Source organism: Diabrotica virgifera, chromosome 9 (genome assembly GCF_917563875.1).
Source record: "Diabrotica virgifera virgifera chromosome 9, PGI_DIABVI_V3a".
Classification (NCBI taxonomy): Eukaryota; Metazoa; Arthropoda; class Insecta; order Coleoptera; family Chrysomelidae; genus Diabrotica; species Diabrotica virgifera.
Window position 1 is genome coordinate 208,194,728 of NC_065451.1, and position 26,923 is coordinate 208,221,650.

General features: G+C 32.6%; 1 protein-coding gene across 2 annotated transcripts in view; it reads right to left on the reverse strand.

The window, feature by feature from the left end:
- Positions 1-26,923, reverse strand: part of LOC114331696 (DNA N6-methyl adenine demethylase) — a 189,027-nt gene that overhangs the window by 136,070 nt on the left and 26,034 nt on the right. For both annotated transcript variants that reach the window (XM_050662575.1, XM_050662573.1), the window contains exon 2: positions 19,396-20,971. In XM_050662575.1, coding sequence (XP_050518532.1) covers positions 19,396-20,745 — 1,350 coding nt within the window. In that variant the 5' untranslated portion in view covers positions 20,746-20,971. The remainder of the gene's footprint in view (positions 1-19,395; positions 20,972-26,923) is intronic.

The following is a 26,923-nucleotide window of genomic DNA, read 5'->3' on the forward strand; positions in this document are numbered from 1 at the left end:
CTAGTCGGATAAACTTTGATATATGGGAACACTGGAACAAGAGCAGTTTTAATTGTGGAACAGGTTAAAAAGGAACGGTCAGACCACGAAAACGGCACATTTATTTTGTCCGACAGAACAGACTTAAACTCTCCGAATAGAGATTAAACTCTCATGCAAAAATCAGACTGCTATTTATCACCTGTCATAATTCCTGTCATTTGACATATTCTACATGTTCCACTCATTAAAACGCCCATTTGGTGATAAATAGCAGTCTGATTTTTGCATGAGAGTTTAATCTCTGTTCGGAGAGTTTAAGTCTGTTCTGTCGGACAAAATACATGTGTCGTTTTCGTGCTCTGACTGTTTAAAATTTTTAACCTGTTCCACAATTAAAACTTCCCCTGTTCCAGTGTTCCCATATATCAAAGTTTGTCCGACTAGACACCCTTAAGCTATTAACAAATTTTCAGCTTGCTATTAATCAACTTTTTTTTCATATGCGGTATCCAGACCTATTATACTTAGGTATTTTTTTCATTTCTGTTATCTCCCATTTTAAGCCATATGTTTATATGGGATTGAGCCACATAATAATTATTGGTGTAATGAAAATTTCCTAACTAATGTTATACGTCTAAATTTCCATTCCGAAAGTCGTTGTCAAAAAAATTATCCTAAAAATTTCGGGGAAATATGTACAAATGTACAATCGTTGTAGGTGACACCTTAGGTCATTAAATGATCCACCTACTTAAATTTTAAATGAATCAGAGTTGTCATGAGGCGGATCTTACCTGGCCAATGGATTTTTAAAATAAATTATACTATTTCTTATTCGTCAGTGCAATTTGCTGTGTACTCGTATTAATGTGATTCATCGTAATTTTTTCGTACAATAAGATTTTGAAGGTTGGTCATACGAGCATGAAATCTCCGCTTTGTGTGTATAGTCAATAATAAACCCGTCTTTAAAATGCCACACACTAACGTAAATAGAAAAGGTTGAATACTGCAGAATAGGTGTTTATATTTATGTCAATTTTTCTTCTTTCGTTGCCCCACATTGGTGAGTTTTTCACGAGCTAATCGGTACTGCATATTCCTGCCCAATCACGAATATTCTTGAATAAGCCTAAGCACGGTCTCCCCTAAGAATACGCCCTAGGTCAGTTTTTCTTATTTTAATTGTTTTTAATAACTCACAAATGGGATTTTCTCCGTTTAACACAGCCTTCGTTGCACTGCATCGCTGTCCCGTTATGCATTAGATCTTTTTACTTGGGTCTAGTTTCTAGTTGGTCTGTTATGTTGCATCCCAGATATTTAAAGTGAATAACTCTTTCAATTTTTTGTTTGGCATACAACATACTGTGGTACCTATGGACATATGCAAACGATGGACTAGCCAAGAATATTTTTGAGAACTTGGAAATGGAAACCAAATAGAAGGAGAACCAGACTTCCTAGATCCTAGATTATAGTGGAATGGACAAATATAAATATAGCAATGGAAAAAAGAGACCTCACGGAAGAAGATGACAAGAAGAAAATTGGGATACGGTAAACGGCAAACATAATAGGCTGTGTAAAACCACCGAGAGGAAAATAAGTAATTTAGGGAAACTATGAATCTATCGCTGTTTTTATCAAACTGTTTTTGTATTTTCAATTCCTTCTTATTCATTTCATTTCATCTTATTGGTCAAATTCCATTTATATTGTTTCTACAATTTTTTGTTTCTTCTGTTTATATTATAGTATTGACTTTGTATCAGTTTAATTTTTGTTTTTGTTTGGTTTTTCATATAAATATAAACAGGTGTTTCCATTGGAATCCTCTGACCACAGTTCTTCCGTACAGAACATACAAATAGGCCTGCATTTGTTGATAATAGACATTTGATTTTACATTCTATTCCAGGGGTGGCCAAACAGCGGCTCGCGAGCCATATGCGGCTCTTTGAAGGATTATTTGTGGCTCTCGATTGTACCCGAGGTATTTTTCAATTTTGTATTAGATACTGACAACAAACATGAAAGACTTTGTAACAAATTCCATTTCCATCCAAGATAATAATGATATGACACATCGAAAACTGCGCTAACGAACATTACATAAGAGTGGTGCAATGTAAAAGTCAGTAATCAACCGAATCCAGACCGATTTTTGTATAACTCTTGCTACAGATGTAATTTGTAATTTGTATTAGGTACACATTCTGCATTTAAGTCATTTTACTCGACTTAGAAAAAAATTTTTACCATATTATAGGTTTACTAGAAAAACTTAACGAGTAGGTATATAAAAAAGCCGGAAGGAATATTGACCGAACTCCAAAATAGATTTGAAGACTTAAAATATGTTAAATCGTCTCTTCATTTTTTTTCGAAATCATTTGAAATGAACGTAGTTCATAAGGTGAATTTTTTATTATTACCAATATATGACCCAAACAACATCTGGAGAATTAAAATTAATAGAGACGCAAGAAATCAAGCTCGAAAATAAAACTATAAGTCGACGCCGAATACCGAATTTTGGAAATTTGTACCAGAATCCAAGAAGGTACCCTAAAAAAGAATGCTTGTCGAATTATTTCAATATTAGGAACAACGTACTTGTGTGGACCATTTTATTCCATTTTATAATTCGTGAAATCCTAACACCGATCAATATTACCTAACCAGCATCTAAAAGAATTACTGAGAAGTCACATATTAATCACCAAATTCTAAAGAATTATCAAAAGAAGGAAAACAAAAATGTAATTAAGTTTAAATATTTCGTAATTGTATTTCGGTTTTCAGTAAGTAAAAGTTCTGTTAAAAAAATTGTAAATACCTTCTATACATAGATACTGTTTGAATAAGTATTTTATTGCGACTCGCGAAAAACTTCAACTTGTGAAAAGTGGCTCGGACTATTAAGAAGCTTGGCCACCCCTGTCTATTCCATTCCATTGTTATCACTGTTTCCATAATTATATTAATTGTAATAGGATATTATACTTAGTGAAAATAGTTCGTCAATCGTCAACAAACATATTGTATTGTTTTGTCATATGATGAATAATTTGAGAATACAGTTTTTAAAATCAAAGTTTAAATCCCTGTACGGTACTTTCTATGCTCTCTGTATATTATATAAAAACGAGCCTAATTTTTTCGACCCGAACGAGGCAGTCTATCGCTAAACTTGCATCCAACACGACGACATATGCCATATATCGAATGCGTATGTATATGTGCTCAAACCAGGTAGTATGTGTCCTACGATCTCCGAGCCCAACAGCTGCATTCTGAAGAATAAACTTCTGCCAGCTGTTTGGCTCTAGAGCCGCCCAGATAAATGTGCCATGAAGTTCAGGTACCGCCTGGCGTTCAGGCCACATCTGACCGATTGCCGGTGTGCACATAATAGCAAAAATGTATTTAAAGAATATACAAGTACAATAGGAAGTTTGATGATACTGATTATTATAACATATTACGTTTTATAACGACTTTTCTGAGAAAAATTTAATGTTTGTTCATTTCGGGATATGGATTTGAATATTGTGGAGAATTTTTAATGGCCAAAAAGGCGGGAAACGGAACGAGGATTATTGATCTTTTCTTGAATGTCATTAGAACAAAACAACAAAACAAAACAAAACTTGAAATCGAAATTATACGACATACATTTCTTAGTCATTTTTTGCACAAAACAAACAGCAGAGCTATTTGATTCTAAAACAAAGTTTTATTGTCCAAGTCGTTACAACCTCCTCCCAGTGGCGGCTCGTCAGGGTCGGCAGTGCCGACCCACACATTTATGGATACATTATAGATTTTTTAAATATTTAATTTAATCGGAGTTGATGATATTCGTTTCTGTGAAATAAAAAAATATATCTGTGAGATAATACAGACTAAATTTTATTCATTGTTTTTAAAAGAATTCGATCCCGATACGTTAGTTAAGTGATCCCTGTGTGCTGTGCGTAAGAGACTTTTCAAATTAATGATTCTATAGCGATGCACCCGCACCCGATTGCGATTGTGTGAATTTCGGCATGCCGTCCCCAGATCGACGATTTGCTTATAATAAGAAGCTATGGAATATTAGCCGATAGGCAACCAATTATACATTCCCCGTATTTATTTGAATGGCAAGTACGGCAGCGGGTACCTCTGCCGAGCGGTGAGCGGTGATCTGCAAACGGCAGAAAGGCACGTACGTAGCCACGTATTACCTTGATAGCGCGCCCGGGATAAAATTATGAAATGAGTAAGTAGTTTTACGTCGTTTAATTATTATGGATTCTATTGAATTCTTTAAGTTGTTAGGAATTACCACTTAGGGGACAGGATGTATTGGAGCATTCGTTAAATCAAGTTAATTATAGAGAACATGTTTAACAAATACGATCTGGAATTTTCTAATTTATTTTCTGACTCGAAGAATATAGCGGCGTATCTAAAACAGCACAGAATGAAAGAATCAAAATTAGTAGTTACATTTTGATCTTTTTCGGTAGAAGTAGACGAAACTACCGATAGAGGTAACATGTCATTCACAAGTATCAATAATTGTTCTTCGATACGCGTTACGTCTAATATTTATGAGAGGTTGTTAGGTTTTCAGACGTCAGTAGAAGCCATAAGACAGAAAATATTTTTGGTGTTTTAATTTAAACGACAGATTAAAATTTTTTGATATCAAAAATAAATTGGTAAGGAAAATTTATGACGGGGCTGTCTTGATGTCCAGTGAATTGTATGGTCTCCGGACAAAAGTTAAAACAATTGCACCAGGCAAAACTATTATTTACTCACTGTTATAAGTCATTGACCTGATTATTCAAAATTTAAAAGTTACGCCAAAGAATTTTCAAAATATCTATTAGACAAGTTCATTAAAAATTATCCATCATTTTTTAACCAAATAAAATAAGAAAATGCATTAACAGTTTTATATTCTGATCCAAATATTTTCGGAAGGTAGGATAAGTTACAGACTATGTATAATTTTATATACCTACTGCAATTCATTAGGTACAACAAACTGTTCCCGAAATTAATAAATTATTGTGCTCAAATGTGGGCAAATTCTGTCTCAAATGAACAAGATTTCTCTTCTCTCAAAAGAGTCCAAACGTATTGTCGAAACACCATGAAATAGGAGAGAATGTCAAACTTGTCTCAAATGTCGATAGAAAAAAACTTTTAAGATCCCTCCAAAACAATAATAAATTTTACAATTACGTTATAAACCATTTTGCTACTTCGAAACAACATAGACTAGAGTTAATTTATAAACAGGTATAGTTTCTAAATTTATAGGAAAAAAACAAAAAAAAAATAAAAAAAAAACAAAAACCAAAGATCTCCTATGAAATTGAAGCCTTTGGAGACAAAACCTTGCCGACCCTGTCCCTAAAGCCACGAGCCGCCACTGCCTCCTCCAAATTTTTTTCAACTCACTTCCCTAATTTTTTTTTCATTTCGTCTTTTTTCAATCCACAAGAATCTCTGGCAATCAATAGAAATCACGAATACTAATATAGGATTAATAAAAGCCGTCAAAATACAATCAATATAAAAGGATACAATCAATCCATAACAAAAATAAAAACAGGGACACAAATATAACAATAGGAATTCTGTCCCCCACTTCATTTAAAATATACCTCTTTAAAGTGCTTTAAAAAGATGGAAACAAAATTTTAAAACAATGGAGATACCGTTCATCAACACTATGGTGTTATATAAGCTCAACATTGCAGACGCTCAACTAATAGTGGCTCAAGATTATGACGATTTAAACTATGTGAACCGACAGTTAATTGAATATGAATAATATGATATATACATATTATGATATATATTTTAGTTAAGGTTGTTGCAACGAGCGATGAATTTGGACCGTCACTAAACATAAAGAAAACAAAATTAATGGTTATATCAAAGAGAAATATTAGAAACATCAATCTACACGTAAATAATAAGACGATAGAACGAGTTCAGAATTGTAACTATTTAGGTACAAACATTAATGAAACAAACGATTTTACCAAAGAAATCGGAGTTAGAATAGAAAAGGCTAGAAGTGCATTCAATAATATGAAACAAATATTATGTAGTAGAGACCTCAGCCTAAATCTTAGAAAACGAGTACTAAAATGTTATGTACTTTCTGTTCTTTTGTATGGTGTGGAGACATGGACTTTTAATAAAAAATGTCTCAATAGGTTGGAAGCATTTGAAATGTGGAAATATCGAAGAATGCTGAGAATCCTCTGGACAGAATAACCAAAGAAGAAGTACTTAGAAGAATAGAGAACAGCAGGGAGATAATGGATTCAATCAAAATAAGAAAACTGCAATATTTGGGTCATATAACACCTGGTGACAGATATAAGCTCCTAAAATTAATAATACAGGGAAAGATTCAAGGAAGGCAGAAGAAAGGTAGGTAGAACAAAAATATCCTGCCTGGCTGAGAAATCTCAGAGAATGGTTTGGATGCAGCTCAACTGAACTCTTTCGGGCTGTAGTGTCAACAGTTAGAATAGCAATAATGATTGCTAATCTTCATCACGAAGATGGCACGTAAAGAAGATGTATATGGGGTCTAGAAGTGAGTAAAAAGAAAGCAGGATACTTGTACATTAGATGAGAACAAAAACATCTCATATTAGACGACATAACCACTTAATCCTTAATTGTTCGTAAGGTAATATATTTTCATTTTCTCAAAAATTTTGAGTGTTATTGTTATTAGTTTATCAGTAAATACGTAAGTACCATTACCTACAATTTAGAAAAAATTTAATTGAAAATTGTATATTTCTTGAAATGAACGACAGAAATTCAAATATTGGGAGAATATGTTATGTTTCTCAGCACAGGCGACCGTTTGTCAAAGCTTTCATACCGAAAATACAAAATATATAGTTGAAAATTTGTGAAATGTAAAATGTTCAGCAAAAAAATTGGCTTGGGGACTAAGAAAGTTTATTACAACTAAAGATCAGTTAAATTTCTGTTTATGAACAACAAATAACAGTTTTGTATTGATTAATCATTTAAAATATTCACCGATCCTTATACTACAGCGATTTCCACATCTATCAAAACTAGAGACGAACTAAAAGAAAGGGGTAAAATATATTATAGGACGGATTTAATTCAGGACCTGTTTTTACGTGTCTTATTATATTAGGGTGCCTGTTCTAGACAGATAGCTCACATTTAAATAGATTTTTTACAGGGATGCTGTGGGGAAGCCTGAGAGTGTTTTTTCTGTTTGGTGAGATGAACTTGACCGTTATCGATGATTGCCACTGACCTTTAGAAACTAGATAAACTACTTTGAAGAACACGGTAAAACCCGCGTTATTTTTTGCTTAAGATAAATAGTGCCCCTATGACTTGGAACAATAATTCTCCAACTGAATTTTCTATTATAATCGTTAGAGTTGGTTAGAGAATTGAAAGAAATATTAACGACATTGTAAATGCATTTAAGTGATGATGTAAAATTGACTGTTGAAGTCAAAAATAACGGCAACGATAGTTTTGTTCAAATAATATTACAGTCTATTTTTTTATGTACATGTACAAGTCTATTTTTTTGCTAGAATCAATTCAGGATGTAGCTTGTAACAATAATCACGATATGCGGCAGTCGCACAGCTTTTATTTGCTTAATGTTTTATTCAATGAAATCTGAGAAAAAATTTTGTTATTTTTGCGCATGTTTTCGCCTATGGGTAGAGAGATGTTGCTAAAACAAAAAAATATAAATTAAAATTTTTGGTTTTCAATTTTACTTAATATTTCACTTAAGCTAGATATTGAAAATTAAATTTTTATTGTTTGAAAAATAACAATCATTTGGAAATAAAAAGTTAAAAAAATGGAGTTTCTCCGTTAAATTTTTTCGACCCTTAAACATAGCTTACAGCCTTAATGTTGCGCCTAGAAAATCTTTATAATAATACTAAAACATGTGCTGCATTTCGTTAGGATCGGTTTAACAGTTATTTGCATTACAATTTTGCAATCCGGGGTTTGCCAAAAGTATTGAAAATTTGCGAAATTATGCTGGGCCGAAAATAAGCACCTTAATAAGTCAAAATAGGTTTTTTACGTATAAAGAATGGTTCAAGCTTTTAAATGAACTTTGAAAAATTAAAGTCGATCAACTAGGAAAGAGTACGGAATTTTTTGTTTAGCCGATTCACTTTTTGCTGGGCTACCCAACCACCGTAATTTTAAAAAATTCTCTGGGCTGTCCTAGTAGACCGATTTAAGTTTTTCAAATTGCGTTTAAAAGCTTGAGTCTTTCTTAGTATGTCAAGAATTTCGACTATTTAAAGTGCTTATTTTGGGCTCAGCATAATTTTGCAAATTTGGAAGTTTTCTTGCGGAACCTGGATAGCAAAATTATTATGCAAAAACTATTAATCCGGTTTCAACCAAATTTAGCACACGTTTCAAGAAGGCTGTGAGTTATGTTTAAGAGGGTCGAACAATTAAAAAAACTCCATATTTTTGGGCTTTTTTCCAATTATTGCTATTTTTTAAACGTTTTTTTTTACTGTAGATTGTAGAAACTTTTACGTTCTATATATTTTTTGTTGAAAATATTTCTCAAATTATTAGAGAAAATATGGACGCAAAAAGCAAAAAATTTCGATTTTTTTTAGATTTTGTTAAAAATAAAAATTAACACAAGGTTTGCGACTGGCGCATATCGATTATTGATACAAGATACCCCCTGAAATGATTCCAGCAACAAAATATACTCCTATGGGCATTGTCCAATTAAAAACAGAACCCGCATGGAATAATGCAAATTTTCATTGTTTTGCCTTCTCGAAATACGTCATTATCTCCATCTAAACGGTCAATAGGTATTCCAAGATTTTGACATTTATGACACCGCTAGGAGCCAAACATTATATTTGTTTATATTTTTGTACCAAATTGTTTCTCAAGTTTTTTACCGTTAACAGTTTTTTAGTTGTATTTTCCAAAAATTTTGTTGTAGATTTTGTGTAGTGATTAGTTGTAGAAGTACTTGAACGACTTTATTTAGTTTTAGGCAGTGAATAAATAAACCTAAGTGAATATTTTCGAAAGTTGTTGGTAGACAATATAGATGTTGCTAGTAGGTACAAGCAAAATATTGGCAAAATAAATAATATAGGTCCATTTTCATTCAAGGGGTCTGAGTTAATCTACGGTGAAGACAGTTTTCCAAGCGTAAGTAACATGGACATAGTTGGGTATTTACTATTTTTATAGGACGTTTTATAGCATTTAACCATTGTTTTTGTCTCTCAAATGATAACTTATTCTGTTATTTTATGCTTAAAATATAGCACTGATGGTAACCGATAAAACTGAACTTTATCATGATTACTTCGCATTCTACACTTCAAAACACAACAGAAATGAGGCACATTATCCTTTTAAATTAATTCTTCCAGTGAAAATGTTCAATTATTTCTTGTACTTACAAAACAAAATTACAAAGAAAACGCAACTAAAATGATCTAAAACACATTAAGAACTGATCGAATAACATTTACGTTTGCCTCCCAGCCGCCATATTGATTTAATTTTGACAGCATGTTAGAATGTCGTATAAAGAGTTAAATAACTCTATTTTCAACGAGTAAACTTTTAGAATTCGGTAGAGATTAACAAAGCTGGAACTTACATCATTACTCGTTCCAATTTGATCGAAAATAGAGTCTCCAAGTTTGTAGAAATGAAATATACGAATAGGAAATGAAATCGTAGGTGCGTAGGGGAAATATACAAGTAGAGGAAACTGACAAACGTGACAAATTGCTTTAGTTACTCAAATATTTCCATGCGGGACGCAAAATCTGGGAAATATTTCGGAGATGAAAAAAAGTAAGGTGTGTGATTCGTCGAAATATGTGAATTATTTACTCCAAATGCTGTATTTGTGACTCACGTCTTGTAATTGAAATAATTGCTTCTACAATATTTTTTGAATTAAAAAAAATATATAGTGTGTAGGAATCCCATAAATAAAATAATGAGTTGGAATAACTACTGTATATTTTCTCTCGTTTTACATAAGTGTGAATAGGTACATAAAAAACGTTTATCACAAAACGTGACAGCCATAAAAACTCTCAAAACTGGAAGTCCTTTATTCACATCAAAATTAGTGACAGAGCTGACAGTTCTTCTTTTTCTAAATATCCTTGTATTTGTAATGCTACAGAATACATAGCCTGACTTCTACAATTGAAGTAGATACATCAAATCAATAATTACGAAAGTTACAGTATACGTTTGTAAAGGAACAAAGATTTAAAACGAATACTCAAGAAAAAGAAACATTGAATCAATGGATCAATGGAATTGCCCAGCAATTCCTTCCATGGATTAAAGCTCAAAGAACGTTGAACATAGAAGCAAACCAAATGTAGAAAATTGTATTGCAAACATTGTTGAGGGGAACCAGAAAGAGAGGAAGAACAAAAAATAGTACCTATGGAACACAAGGTAGATTTAGTGCCTAGGAAAACACATCAAATTGACTTAATATTTATTGTTGCTGACACTAGAAATAAGTAGAAACGAAGAAGTTAATATAATACGTGCAGTAAGTTAAAAAACACTTGAAAAGGCAAATAATTGAAAATCTGCAAGTAAAAAGAGCTACTAAAATATTTTGGAATAGCCATGACGAATCAACTAAGAGCATTAGGTAATTGACAAAATTATAAAATCCAATAAGATATCGAAAGAATGAAGAAGTGGCGAACTAATTCACCATTCAAAAAAGGGTACAAAAACAGTCACAAAATAAAAAATACCGCCCTAAAACTTACAACTAAAATTCTGCAAGAACGAATAAAGGAGAAGTACCTATGTAAATATGTAACTGCATAAAGGAACTGACGACAACCGAAAATGTTGGAAATTAACGTGAACTTATAACCAAGATACTAGATAGAACATAGTGCAACTAACAGATTCAAGAAACAACAATGGATTACAGAAGAAAACAAAGAGAAATGGAAGAATATAAATCATGGAAGAATTAGATAAGAAACATGACATGTTTAATATGCACAAGAAAGTTTGTGAAGTGGCTTGCCTGTATAATAAGAAAAATACTAATATGTACTCTACTAGTACATATAACAAAAAGTTATTATTGATGAACAAAAAATATTTTGAAACATGGAGTATCTAAATATATTAGTGAATTTTTCCAAGATAAGACGCCAAATATAGAGAGCAATGCAATAAAAATGAGCTAAAACCAATAAAGCAACTGGACCAGACAACATCCTAGATCTAGATGAACTCTTAAAAATAATACAAGAGGACCACATCAGTGCTTCGGTTAAGGTTTTTAATGAGGTGTATACTCCTGGTAAAATACCTGAGGAATAGCTTAAGTATGTTTTTATAGCAATTCCGAAGAAGTAGCGGGCAGAAAGATTCGACGAGTACAGATTAATTAGTCTGATGAGCCACACATTGAAAATGTTTCTTCGCATTATGCATGTAAGAATAATAAATCATCATGGAAGAGACCTAGATGAAATCCTGTTTGGATTAGGAATGAACTGGATACCCGTGAGGCATTTTTCGTGAAGATCATTCGCCATTGGATAGGAATACGCAGTGCCGAACAACTACAGTCAAACCCGCTTATTGGAATAGCCTTGGTGACAATAGAAAGTATTCCTATAACCGGGATATTCTAATAACCGATCATTGGTCGCTAATAGAAACTTTTCGGGACCTTAAATTTCTATTCCTTAAACCGGAATATTCCTTTAAGCGGTATTCTAATAAGCGGGTTGGACTGTATTCCAATTAGCTGAAGACCGTGAGAGTTGCCAATGTAATTGCCAACGTTAGGGGGACCTAATGTCACAAGAAAGAAGAAGAATACACTAAACATCTTTTAGGCCTTTGACATCTAAGAGGAAGATATAAATAAACTTAAAAAGAAACTGGAATGGGATAGTTCCAAAGTATCAACTTTTTGAAACTAGCAAACTCAAAAAATACTGTCAACAAAACCACTATTCTTGTGGAGGAACAAAATATGCTTCTTTCCTAATATCAGACACCAATAAAAACTCCTTGGCGTCAGAAAAATTAATTGACAAATGACAACTAAGACAGCTTCAGTGTGGCCAACTAAAAAGTGACATCCATTACTAGAAATCCATTACTATCGCGAAAGATTAAAAGTAGAGTTAACTTAAAAAAAAAAACTTAATTAAACTTCTAGGCTACGAGAAGCAAATCTACGCGTACATAATATTGAATAAAACAGTTTAATAACTATTTTTGTATGGATATTATTCTTTCATTGTAAATTCGATTAAATTCATTAATAGGAGGCACCTAAAACCTTCGTTACGGTCGTTATTAGTATTTCGGATTTAATTAAAGTGCGTAATAAAAGATTCAAAAGTCTTTCCTATGCCTTTACGGCTCTAAATATCCCGCTTCTCTATAGATAGGTGGATTTTGCGAGCTGCTTTCCGAATACGGTCATATTACACACGCATACACACATACGCATTTGCCGGGAATAATAATTGGAACAGTCCATGTGAGTGATGAGGTAAGGGTGGTTAGGTGGCTGTACTCAAAGTGTTACACGGCACACTGTACCTCTATATACAACAACTACCTCGATGGATATAATGACGTAACGTATATAGGTATACGGTTTTTGCAGGAAGTTTAAAGGGAAGCGAACAAGTTGATTTTGTTTAATCTAACTTCGCGTTGAAAATGTTTGCGAGGATATTGGATTAGAAATTATGATTAATTTGTAATTAAATACTCATTAACAAGTATTTTGCGCATTTTCGACAATTTTCAGTATACAAGAACAAAGAATGTTGTTCTGAAGCTATCTTCTTGTGTTATTTTCATAATCAATTACTTTTAATGGGAAATAAGCCACAATTTTACCAAAAAAATGATTTTATTAACGTTTTGAAGCCCAAATCGGGTTTCGTTGTCAAAACACAAAATACTACTAAAATAAACATAAATGTTGTTGCTAAGTAAAAAAAATTCTTCTAATAATTTATTTAATCTGACTGATTTATATTGGCAATTCAGACGTATATTAAAGTAAACTAAACGACATAAAGTAGAAGACTTTAAAATGATATCGCCAATATTTATGAGTTGCGTTCCTGGGATGACTTTACTAAAAGATAGTTCATTCGATTACATGAAATCAATCCCAACTCAAGAATATCCTTCACAAAAAAATCAAAGCATGTGATCTGTCTTTAAAAAGACAAGCCAATGAAGTCAATAGAAAGAAAATACCACGATTAGTAAGTCAATAACATATCGAGTTAGTACAAATTTTATATTTTAGTATTACTTATTGTATATCTATGTATTATTAATATTATTTATAATTTAAACATATTAAAGTCAGAATTTGGTATTAGTTTTTTGAAAGTAAATTAAATGTAAGACCAACTACTTACGATGTCGGGATAGTATCACGAGGTTTTTTCCTGGTATTCCCTCGGGATTTACTATGGAATCTCTAACGCGAGAATTTTACTGTCATCGTTGCATTTGGTTGTCTTTTTAAAGACAGATCACATGCTATGATTTTTTTGTGACGGATATTCTTGAGTTGGGATTGATTTCATGTAATCGAATGAACTATCTTTTAGTAAAGTCGTCCCAGGAATGCAACTCATAAATATTGGCGATATCACTTTAAAGTCTTCTACTTTAAAATGTATAATATACGTCTGAATTTCCAATATAAATGAGTCAGATTAAATAAATTATTAGAAAAATTTTTTACTTAGCAACAACATTTTTGTTTATTTTAGTAGTATTTTGTATTTTGACAAAGAAACCCGATTTGGGCTTCGAAACGTTAATAAAATAATTTTTTTGGTAAAATTGTGGCTTATTAATAAAGAGTTCTATTTAACTGCATTTAAACCAGTCCCTTAAATGTTGTAACTATGACACTCTCGGTCTTTCTATACTCCTTTTTCCTCTCATCTTTCCCTGTATTATCATTCTTCCAAATTCATATCTCTGTCTCCTCATTGTGTGTCCCAGATATTGTATCTTTATTTTTATTGTGTTTATTATTTCGTATTTTTTGCTCAGTTCTCGGAATACTTCCGTGTTCGTTTTCTTGCCAGGCTCGCCTAGAGGGGGGGTACAGCCGATACATTTTACCGGGGCCCGGCAATGTAAGGGGCCCGACGTCGACCAGACCAAAGATGTAATTATTTTTTTTTGTTTTTTTGCTCCTCACTTTATGTGCATAATGCGTTTAGTTAATACTCAGCTATTTACCTCTATTTTAAAATATAGCGCCTAGTATTGAGGCGACTGATAATTATTTTGAGCCCGACTCAATATTCCGCTGTGAAATATTTAATATTGTCATAGATTGTATAGCAACTTAACTAGAATAAGCAACTTAACCAGAAGATTTAATGCAGCAATTGAAATTCATTCGCTATTTAACATGTTATGGACATTATGAGATGAAGATAACGACAATATAAAGAAAAAAAATTATATATTGAGTGAGTTTATAAAGAAGACGATAAAGCGATATACAAAGAGATTATTTCACGTCATTATAGTGTCAAGAATATTTTGCACATTGGTGGAAGTCGCAAAAAGGAAAAAGATACTTTAGTTTTCTTTCTCGCATAAAAAATGCTATGAGATCTAAAATGAAACAGGATCAGTTAACTGGTCTAGCAACTTTGTGTATTGAAAATGATTTGGTAAAATCATGCGAAATAATTTGGTAAAATCATGCGATTTTTCGAAAATTGTAGACATCTTTGCCAATAAAAACTCGAAAAGCACCGATATTATAAATATTTTCACTATATAATATATTATCAAAATTTAATAATTATATTTGAAATTTTTTTATAAATGAAAATTTACTTCTATAAAAATTAAACAATTTTTTCGCTCTTCACTTTTGCCGGTGGCCCGCTCTTCACTTTTTACCGGGGCCCGCTCATCCCTCTCGGCGCGGCGGCCCTGTTTCTTGCTATTTCTATCCTGGTCCTTATTTCTGATGATTTATCATTATTTTCCTGTTCTTGTTTCTTGTTCTTGATAGGTTTTATAACATTTCCGATTTATTTTTATTTTATTTGTATACCTTGTTCCTAGGGATTGTTTCTTAGCCTCTTCGTTTTCCTTATTCTATGAATTGTCAATTGTCTGATTTGTTCGTGTGGTTGTTAAACGTCGGGACACCAAACTAATGAAATGTTATAGAAGTAAACAAACAGATTTTCATTTACTTTAGAGAGAAAGTCAATGTTAAAGGATTCACTTTAGAGGAGCATACATGTCTCTGTTCAAAAAGTCCCCTCAGTTGGCTGGCATCAATCATCGGACTGTCCATTTTCGTATTCTCTTAAAGTGAATCCTTTAACATTGACCTCGTGTCATTTTAATTTTACAATTTAATAATAATACTACATATAATTTAAAGGTTTTAATAACCAGAAATGTGGCAAGTTTCAACTAGTATCAAGATATTTCATGATGATGTTCGGACTGGATCGAAAACGTTTTGAAGATCTATAATCCATTTGGATAAATTTTCAGTTTTTTGAATAAACAATATACCATTTACATAAGAAGTATTTTACTTCATTGTGAATTTATTTAATCTTAAATTGCTTAATTATTCTTTTCGAAGTTTTGAAATAAATGTTAAAAAAAAGTAATAAATTTTAACAAAACATTAACAATAATTACAATGGAATCGTTGGGAGAATATATTTCGTCACAGATAAAGGCACGTATCATATTGGAGATTGTTTTATTTCTATTAATAACACAAAAAAAATGATATATTATAAAAATTTTATTTACTTCGCATATACAGTATTGGAAATATTTTTTCGGTACATAGGAACTTCAATGCAATAAGTTCGATTCTTGATATGCAATTAACCGGTGTAAATTTCAAGACAACATCGCAATGTTTCATATTTAATTCATTTGTTCGACTGCACTGAACTGAGATATCTGATTTGCAATTAACCAGTATAAATTTCAATAACGACTCGATGTTTTAAAATTAATTAATTTGTTCGACTGTAATCCCTTTACCGCTGGCTATGGCATAATAGCCCGATCAAAGAACAATCTGACCCCAAAAAAAATAAATAAAGGAAGGATGAAAATTTGGGACTAGGAAGTTGAAATTGTCTCTTATTATATAAGAAAAAGTTTACAATTTTACATCCCCCTCTTGAAGGTAAAAAAAATACATTCAAAATAAGACCGGAATTGGATAAAATGACTAATTCTAAACAACTTCTGTTCTATAGAGTTTTTCACTAAGTCAATACTTTTCGAGTTATTTTCGAGTGAATTTGTTCTTGTTTAACAAAATAAAACATGTTTTTGAACGGTTTTTCGGAGATTTGAACTCAAAAAGTAAGTATTATAGCGAAAAATATATTCTTAGCAAAAATATAGCTCATAAAAAATTGAGAAAAATGGTGTATACATGAGATCTGTAGACCCAGTAGAAGCAGAGTTGCAGCTAATGAAGAGTAGGTTCTGCTTCGTTAAATTCCAAATCGAATATTTCAATGTGAAATAACCCAAATACGAAGCACTTTTCGGGGAAAATTCATTTTATCTTTTTAAAAGTGTTTAAAAAAAGGTTTATTTTTGTTTAAAAAAAAATGTAACATTAAAAGTAAGTGAGTTAGGCTCAAAATACTGTTGGTCCCTATTATTTTTTGGTATATAAATCACGAAAATCACCCCCTAATTAGCATCACAAATCAAATTTATCATTACCAATTCACAAGTTACTTTTTCTATGTATTATTTTAATGATCTGTAACTTGCATCGGTTCAAAGTGCTTCGTTTTGAAAAAGCTGTAGTTAAAATAGCTTGAACGAGTAGTTAATCACGAGTTTAGGCAAATTTGGAACAGCCCTAGCATAACCAATTTTTGTCTAACAAGAAAACAAAAAATCAAAAATATTCAGAAAAGCAAAAGGTACACTTTATTACTCTGAGATTTTTGGCATTACTAATAATTTTTAAGTTAATTTCATAAACAATTCCGATTCTTTTCAAAGTAAAAGAAAATGTTTTATTTTAAACCCCATTTTTTCAAAACTGAGCACTTTAAACCAATGAAACTTATAGATAATATAAATAATACATAAATAAAGTAACTTGTGAAGCGGTAACGATTAATTTTATTTGAGAATCTAATTATGGTGATTTTCGCCATTTTTTTACCAAAAAATAAAAGGGACCAACAATATTTTGAGCGTAACTCACTTACTTTAAATATTAGAAATTTCTTTAAAAACAAAAATAAACCTTTTTTTTAACACTTTAAAATAGTTGTAATGAATTTTCCCAGAAAACTGCTCCGTTTTTTGGTTATTTCACATTGAAATATCCGATTTGGAATTTGACGAAGAATAACCTACTTTTCATTAGCTGCAACTCTGCTTCTACTGTGTCAGCAGACCTCAGGTACACACCATTTTTTTTTGAATTTTTTATAAGCTATATTTTTACTATACAAAAATATAGGTCAAAAATATATAGGTATACAAAATATTATACAGGGTGTAACAAAAATATAGGTCATAAATTAAATCACATATTCTGGGATCCAAAATAGTTCGAATGAACCTAACTTACCTTAGTACAAATATGCACAGAAAAAAAGTTATAGCCCTTTGAAGTTCCAAAATAAAAACCGATTTTTTCGAATATATCGAAAACTATTAGAGATTTTTTATCGAAAATAGATATGTGGCATTATTATGACAGGATCATCTTGAAGAAAAATTATAGTTCAATTTGTGCTCCCCATAAAAACTTTATGGGGGTTTTGTTCCCTTAAACCCCCCCAAACTTTTCTGTACGTTTCAATTAAATTATTATTGTGATACCATTAGTTAAATTCAATATTTTTAAAACTTTTTTGGCTCTTCGTATTTTTTCGATAAGGCAGTTTTTATCGAGTTGCTGCTTCTTTTTTAATATGTTTACATAAAAATTTTATGGGGGTTTTGTTCCTTTAAACCCCCCAAATGTTTGTGTACGCTCCAATTAAACTATTACTGCGATACCATTAGTTAAACAAAATGTTTTTAAAACTTTTTTGCCTCTTTGTATTTTTTCGAGAAGGCACCTTTTATCGAGATATGGCTTCTTTTTTAATACGGTTCAAAATATACCTAAAAATGTAAATCATACAATAATTTTTCATATTATTACCAAGTATCCAGAATCGTACTTAACCATATACAAATATGTGGTGGATTTGACAAATATTCAAAATATCTCGATAAAAACTGACTTTTCGAAAAAGTACTAAGAGCCAAAAAAGTTTTAGAAATATTGTGTTTAAGTAATGGTACTACAATAATAATTTAATTGGAACGTACACAAAAGTTTGGGGGGTTTAAAGGAACTAAACCCCCATAAAATTTTTATAGGGTGTCCAAATTTCCCTATAATTTTTTCTTGAGATGCTACTCTCATAAGAATGTTATATGTCCATTTTCAATAAAAAAACTTTAATAGTTTTCGATATATTGAAAAAAATCGATTTTCATTTTGTAACTTCAAAGGGTTGTAACTTTTTTTATATGCACATTTGTACTAAGGTAAGTTAGGTTCAATCAAACTATTTTTGGTCCCAAAATATGTGGTTAAATTTATGACCTGTATTTTCGTTACACCCTGTATATTTATACAATATTCTTTTCGCTAAAATACTTACTTGAGTTATCTGCGAAAAACCGTCCAAAAACATGTTTTTTTTTTTTTGTTAAAAATGAACATATTCACTAGCAAATAACTCGAAAAGTATTGACTTTGTAAAAAACCCTATAGAACAAAAGTTGTTTAGAATTAGTCATTATATCCAATTCCGGACTTACTTTGAACGTTTTTTTCACCCCCGAGAAAATTTTTTTCATCCCGTATTTTCCAATTTTTGTAAAATGGAGGGGATGTATAATTGTAAACTTTTTCTTATACAATAATAGACAATTTCAACTACCTATTCCCAAATTTTCATCCTACTTTTATTTTTTTTTGAGGTTTTCGTAAAATTTTGTGTTCCTTGCGGGCTATAAACGATGCAATCCGATTCTCAGTTCAGTGCAGTCGAAAAAATTAATTAAATATGAAACATCGTGCCGTGCTCTTCAACTTTACACTGGTTAACTGCAAATCCAGAATCTAACTTATTGCATTGAAAGTTCCTATGTTCCTAAAAAAGATTACCAATACTGTATGTATACCAGGACACACATATTCTCTTGACGATTCAACTATCGAAATTTATAAAACTTTCCACTAACCTTTTTCTCCGTCAACTTCTCACACCGTCTTTGCTTGCATATCTGATGGCTTTTGTCGTTCCTACAAGGCGCACAATCACCACAGTTATCTTTTCTTTGGCATCCGATACATTCCCCGCACCTTTTCCGCTTCTTCTTGACCTGCTTATCGACGCTTCCACCACTTATATCCGTGTCCATGTCCACCGAACTGTTCACGTGCATTTGGTGAGTTTTGAACCCAGCAGTACTAGATATAGCTGCTACTTGCCCTGAGTTTTCCGACCCCATGTCCATATTACTGGAAGCACCGTCACTATCCACCGAACTTTCGAGACTTGAAGCCCGGATTTTCCTTCGTTCTTTTTTCCGGAAGTCGTTTCTAGTTGGTGAGGTCATATTACCGTTAATCTTTTTCTCCACGCCGTTATAGAGGTTACCGTCGGTGTTGTGGATTTGAGCCATGGGATTTTGGAATTGGGTAGGGTGAAGCCCAACGTTTTGGAGCTTTAAGGTATCTTGGTGTAACGTCGCTAGCTTCAAGTCTGGTTCAGACTTTAATACTGTCACTACTGTAGGAGATGAGATCAATTGGTTATTTTGGATAATGGCACCATTTTGACTATTTAGAAACGTTGGGTGTATCGTATTGTTTATCGCTATATTAGTAGGAGGGTGAGAATACAACTGTATATGTCTTTCATCGAGAAACTGTTGTTGTATAGAAGGTATTTCCCTCGCTTGAATGGGAGCAGGTACTAATGGATAGTTCCTCGGATTGACATTAACAGCACTTAGAGTATGGAAATTAGAGTTCAACGTTGTTAAACTATGACTTTGAGGACTAGAAGAGTTTGGCGAAACCGGCGTTAAATTGGTAAGTGTGGTTAACGTTGGTTCTGTGGTGGTAACGGAATCACTGAAGCTTTGGAATTGGGACTGGAATGAAGGTAACTTAGAGGCGCCGTTCTGTTGGGAAAAGGCGTCGGCTAAGGTGTTTACCGGTGTGGTGGCCGAAAACGTAGACGTGGAAGCGTCAACAGGTTTCGATTCCCACGGACGGTACTGAGGTTGCGACGTAATGATCGACAGAGCGTTATCACCACGGTCTAAAAGTCTTGTTTCGGTATAGTAGTCCCAATTGGATATGTCTAACAAACGCGTATCACTGAACAGTCTATCAGACATCGAGCCGAATGTCCCCCCGGAGTCCATATCCGCCGCGAACGTGGAAAACGGAGGTAGATTCGCGCCCGGAGGACCTTCTTGCACGGTGGAGCTCGGCGTTGCGGGTGTGGGCGGATACGATGGAGCTAGGGTGGTGTAAGCTGCCCCTAGCCCATCCGGATCCTGGCTTAAGGTCTCACTCATTGTGCATCGTTAGCTTAGGATCATTTTTGGTTTTTTGGGTTTTTTGCTGCGCTACGAAAGAATCTATAGATATATCGAAGAAGACGTTATTGTCATTATGGTAATCCTGATTTTGTTCGCTGAGTTGGGTGTAGATATATTTGTACTCTTTTGTTTTTGTACTGTTTTGTTACGTATAAAAATAGCTCTTACTATCTTATTGTTCTTATTGTTACAAAAATAATATCTGAAAAAGAAAACTCTCATTAATATACGTGTAAAATACGTTTACCCTTAGAATAATAAGTAATTTTATAAATAATAAAATGAAAAAATAAGATAATAGAGTCAAGTAATATATACAGATAAGTTAATTCTGTGGCTTGGTTCTAAAAGGGCCAATGTCAAGGTTTTGCTTTTTTGTGAAGCTTTTTTTTTTAATTTAATACATATTGACAAAACAAAGCGCAAAAAATTGATATTGGCCCTTTTTCCATTGGCACCATTTATTGGTGCTAAAATGGCCAATGTCAACTTTTTGCTGTTTTGTATAGCTTTTTTTAAATTCAATATTGACAAAACACAATCGCAAAAAATTGAGATTGGCCCTTTTAGCATCCAGCCACAGAATTCATTTACATATTAAGTTTTTTGAAGCTAACGTATTTGAAAAGAAATCATAAAAGAGCATATTTAGTATGGATCTCAGAACAGAAGAACTACACACAAATATTATGAAAAACTCTTGAAAATGTTTAAGAAAAGGTTGCTGACTATTACCATTCCTATTTAAGAGCGTAGGCGCAAAATTTCAGATCCTGAAAAAACTAATAAATATTTTTAAAACATTTAAACGCAGAATTAAAGATTATATTATTATAGTATAGTATAAACAAAAAGTTTCTTTTGAATGAGATATTTGAAATTAATTGAAAATATTCGAAAAATACTTATTAGTTTTCTCAGGATTAGAAAACTGTTGAACAGCCGGATGCCTAAACGACACAATTTGGAAAAACAAGCACCTAAGAGTGAAAACAATGGCCCGAATATATGTATAAGTCAGTTATTAGGCTAGTTATGACTTACACGGCCGAAACAAGACCAGATACAAGCAAAACATAAAGACATCTAAAGACAAACGAAATGAAGATCTTAGGAAGGATTGCTGGAAAAGGACAAGGACTACAGGACAGGGTAAAAAGTGAGGAAATCAGACGCATATGTGGGATAGACAATATAAATACCTGGGTAAAGATCAGAAAAGACGAGTGGAATCAACACATAAGCAGGATGTCTGAATCAAGGATAGTATGGATAGTCAGAGATAAGTCACTGTTAGGCAAAAGAAGTATAAAACTCCCAAAGAAAAGATTGAACAACAATTTATGGACAGAATGAGACAGTTGAAGAAAAACAGGCACTATGCCTATATAAAAGAAAAAGAAGAAGAAGAAGAAAAAGAAGAAGAAAAAAAAAGGATTCTAAAAATAATGAATTCATTTAAAATGCATTGGACCGAAATTTTGCACCTACACTCTTAATGCGGGGGAGAAACTATTAACAACATCAGATATGCAGACGACACCGCGATCATGGCTGAAAATATCGAAGATCTTCAATTCCTTCTTGATCGAGTCACTAGAGAATGCTCCAATAACGGACTTAACATAAATGCAACAAAGACAAAGTTACTTGTGGTTAGTAAACAAGACGTCGGCCCTATGCAACTAATTGTCAGTGATGAATCAATAACAAAAGTTAACCATTTTAAATACCTAGGATGTTGGATAAACGAGACACTAAATCCGAATGAAGAAATTAAAACTCGTATAGAAATTGCAAGAGGAGCATTTATGAAACTTAGATCTATTCTGAGCAACTCTCAGCTGAATTTACAACTAAGAATCAAGTTCCTAAAATGTTATGTGTATCCTGTATTACTGTATGGATGTGAAACCTGGATCATGAAGGTTAACATGATGAACAAATTAGAAGCCTTTGAGATGTGGTCGTATCGTAGAATGCTCAGAATATCTTGGGTTCAACGCATTTCAAACAGAGAAGTCTTAAACAGAGTAGGTCAAGGCGAAGTGACTTTATGAAGATGATAAAAAAGAGAAAACTTGAATATCTGGGGCATATAATGAGAGGTAGCAGATACAGGATGCTGCAGTTAATACTCAATGGAAAGATCGACGGAAAAAGAGGAATTGGTCGAAAGAAATATTCATGGCTCCGAAACCTTCGTCAATGGACTGGCTTATCAGCAGATCAATTGTTACATGCCGCACAAGATCGAGAACGATATCGGCAAATTGTTATGGAAGCTACCCACGCCTAAAAATTTGGGCACGGTACTTAAAGAAGAAGAAGAAGACTCTTAATGCTTATTTGGACATAATCCTAAGAAAACGAATCACAAAATGAAGGAGTAAGGAGGATAATAAGCGTTCGATTTGATGAAGGAAAACAAAAAATGAAAGCTTTAGAAATTAACAATTTTTGACTCTCACGAAAGGAAATGAAAGAAAATGAAAAACCAAATGATGAGATACAAAAATGCCCCTTCTTGTGGGAAGATATATATAAAATAATGAAACGCCTTAAAATAATAAAATATATAAAAGCCTTAAAAATTAACAATTTCTGACTCTCACGAAAGGAAATGAAAGAGAATGAAAAAACGAATGATGAGATAAAAAAATGCCCCTTCTTATGGGAAGATATATCTATGAAAGATCGTTATTCCTAAATTAAAAGAGAAACATACCAGCCCTCGGACGAATTTGTGATAATATCAGAATCGATAAAGTAGTAGTAGAAGAGAATTTAGAAAGATGGGAAAATAGAACAAACCATTGCGAAAAATATAAATATGAAAGTTATGCGAAGAAAGATAAACAGAGGGGAAAGCGGAGAATTGACAGGGCAATGTTGGGAGTAACATAACGAGAAAAACTAACAACCGTTGGACCAGAAGCTAATAATATGGACATCCAGAGGAGATAAAAGAAGTAGAAGTGGACCACCAACAAGATGGAGTGACGATATAAAGAGGATAACAAGCAACTGGATAAACAGCGCTCAAGACCGAAATGTGGAAGAAGTTGTAGGATGCCTGTGTTCAGTAGTAGAAGAGAATGACTGACTCATTAATGATAGAGGGAGGCAATAACAAACACAAATTCACGGCAGATAAATACAGAAAATGGAGATAGAAAATGAAATAAAATAACAACATTAGTATTTCTGTAGTCGTCATTTCAATACATCAATAGCATGCATCGAAAACGACCTGCAGCTAGTAAACACAATTGGTGATATTGGGGAACAGTGTTTAACAACAAACAAAAACCATGTTTATCAGTAAGAGGGGCAAAGATATAACAAGGATCCAGATAAAAAATGAAGATATTGAACAAGTGGACAAAATGAAATACTTAGGGGTCTGGAGTACGGAAGACCTAAGTCCGAAATTCGATCAATAATAGAGCTATCAAGAGCAGCCTTTTTGAAGATAAGGAAATTTCTGAGTAGCCAAATCTGCAAATCCGATATCGGATGGTAAAATGTTATATCCACTCTATTATTCTTTATGGTGGCGAAGCTTGGACTGTTAATATTTTGACTTAATTAGAAAGCTGAAAGCTTTTGAGATTTGGCTTTTCAGGAGAATTTTGAAAATACCGTGGACCGATCATATTACGAACGAAATGGTGTTGCGCAGAATGGAAAGAGACAGAGAACTTTTGACCACCATTAAACGGAGCAAGACAGCATATCTGCAGCACATACTTACGATAAGTACGAGTTGTTGCAGCTGATTAGGAAGGGTCAAATCGAAGGAAAAAGAGGTCCTGGTAGATCACAAATATCTTGATTGAAAAGTTCGCGACTCGACCGGGTTAAGACCACAGACACTTTTGAGAAAAGCAGAAGATAGAGACGAATCTGTAATAGCCAACCTTCATTAGGGGACTCGGCACTAGAAAAAGAAGAATAGCATCGAGCAATTTCGGAAATATCGAGTTTTTTAAAAACCTTGGATATACATTTTTCAACGCAAAAACCTCAGAATCGACGAACAAAGATCCGGAAAATGGAAAATTATGTATGAAAAATTATTGTCTAATTTCTAATGAGGATATTGACAGAAAATCCTATTTTTTGTTCCCAAACGTTTCCGTTTACGTAGAGCTATTTTTGTTTACGCTCAATTGACCCTCCGCGTCTGTGAATGAAAGTTTTCCAATATCATTCCCGTCTTGAGTACACGAGTCCACGACATTCGTTGAGACCAGCAGAAAAATAAGGAAAACTGCCCAACCGTTTTTCATTGTTTACACACAAAGATCATGTCTACTCTACGGAAAGCATCGGTTGGGTCGTGACCAGTGTTGCCAATTTTCAAGTGCGGTTTTTCCCCTCGACTTTCCGTAAAAATTTCCAATTGTATGAAAAAACTCTAGTAGAGGATCCGATATAAAGACGATATGTTTAATGGATAAAAAAAAGAGTGTGTGTACTTTGTACACACGTAAGAAGTTATACTTCTATTGTTATGATTTCTACAAAATAAATATATTTTAAACAGTTTAATTGTATTTTTATTTAAATATTAAACTAATTTTAATATTTAAACTAATATCAAAAATTAGAAATAACGTATATACGTCATTTTTTATGAACTGTAGCCTCTCCGCAATTAGTTTTCCCTTGAATCGTAAAAAATCTAAAAAATGTCAGATATTCTACACAATTTTTTAATTTTCTTTTCTTCTTTTATTTTAATACTAATTATCCTATTCCCAACAAAGACAATAGGCTATTGATTATGTACTATAGAAAGAAACAACAGCGTTAACGGGGTTTTATTACTTCATATGGTCAATGAATCTCTATATATGAAAAAACCGCGGAGTGCTACCATTTAAAGGGGTACATTTTTGAGAAATGGGTGAATTAGTCCCTGGGCACAGGTTACATTAGGGTGAGTTCTATGCACTTTTGGTACAAACACGTCTACATAAAAATTGTACCTGGTTAAATTTCCTATCTAAATATAACTTTTTAAAGTCAAAGATACTTTTTTTACAAAAATATATTCAAAAGAAAAAGCCCAAAGAAACCCAAAAGAAAGAAATTTTGTTTTTTGTCCCATAACTTTTGTCCACGGGGATATAGGTATAGACATTACTTCACAGAAAAAAAACTAACATATTTTCTCTTTAAAATGATGCTTAGTAGAGGTCGTTAGTATTTACAGTTTTCGCAATATGATTTTTCAAAGTTCGCCACTCACGGCAATTTTGGGCAATTTTCCTTGTTATTTCGCAAATATTTTTCTGTAACTTTTTTCTACGCAACTTTACGCATATGCAATGGTACATGTAAGAGGAATAGAAATCAATTACCTTTAAAATGTTCTACTGTATAATGTTGTACGACTTCTTTTAAAGAGGTTATCTTTTTCAAGATTTTATACTTTTAACAAGTTTTTATATTTTTTACGATTATTTTTTAAATTTCCCATTATAACTTTTTTTCTTCTACATTTAGGTATATATTATATAATAAAAAAGAAAGCTTATTCTGTTTACTTTAAAATGGTGTATTATAAAAAATTCTAGGATTATTTTTGAATAAGATATGCTTTTTCAAAATGTAATAAGTACTTGCAACGATTTTTGATTTTAGGATTATTTTTTAAATTTCTCCTTATAACTTTTTTATGTGATTGTGTGTTATGATTGAATCTTATTTTTTATAGGTAATACTTTGGATCCACTTGACTCGGCCGGGCAAACTTCAAAATATGGATTAATTCCAATATTTACTGTCAAAGCTCGTGCACCACAAGCTTTGCTTGAAAAAATAGCATGTAAATGTACCAAAGGATGTACAAAAAACTGCGGTTGTAAGAAGATAGGAATTAGTTTTTCAATATTCTGCAAAGGGTGCATGTGCATGGGTACTAATTGTGGGACTCTAAGATAACTGAAGTGTCAGAGGAAGATATTGAAGCTAATGCTAACGAAGAGATGGACTTTGATTTTGAAATTTTTTAAATGTCAACGTTTAAATAATTTTAACTAAAGTGATGTTTTCTAAGACTAATGTTTATGTAATTTTTGTAAAAGAAATAATTTTAAATAATACAGGTAAAAAAATATCAAAGAATCACTCGCTTTCCATT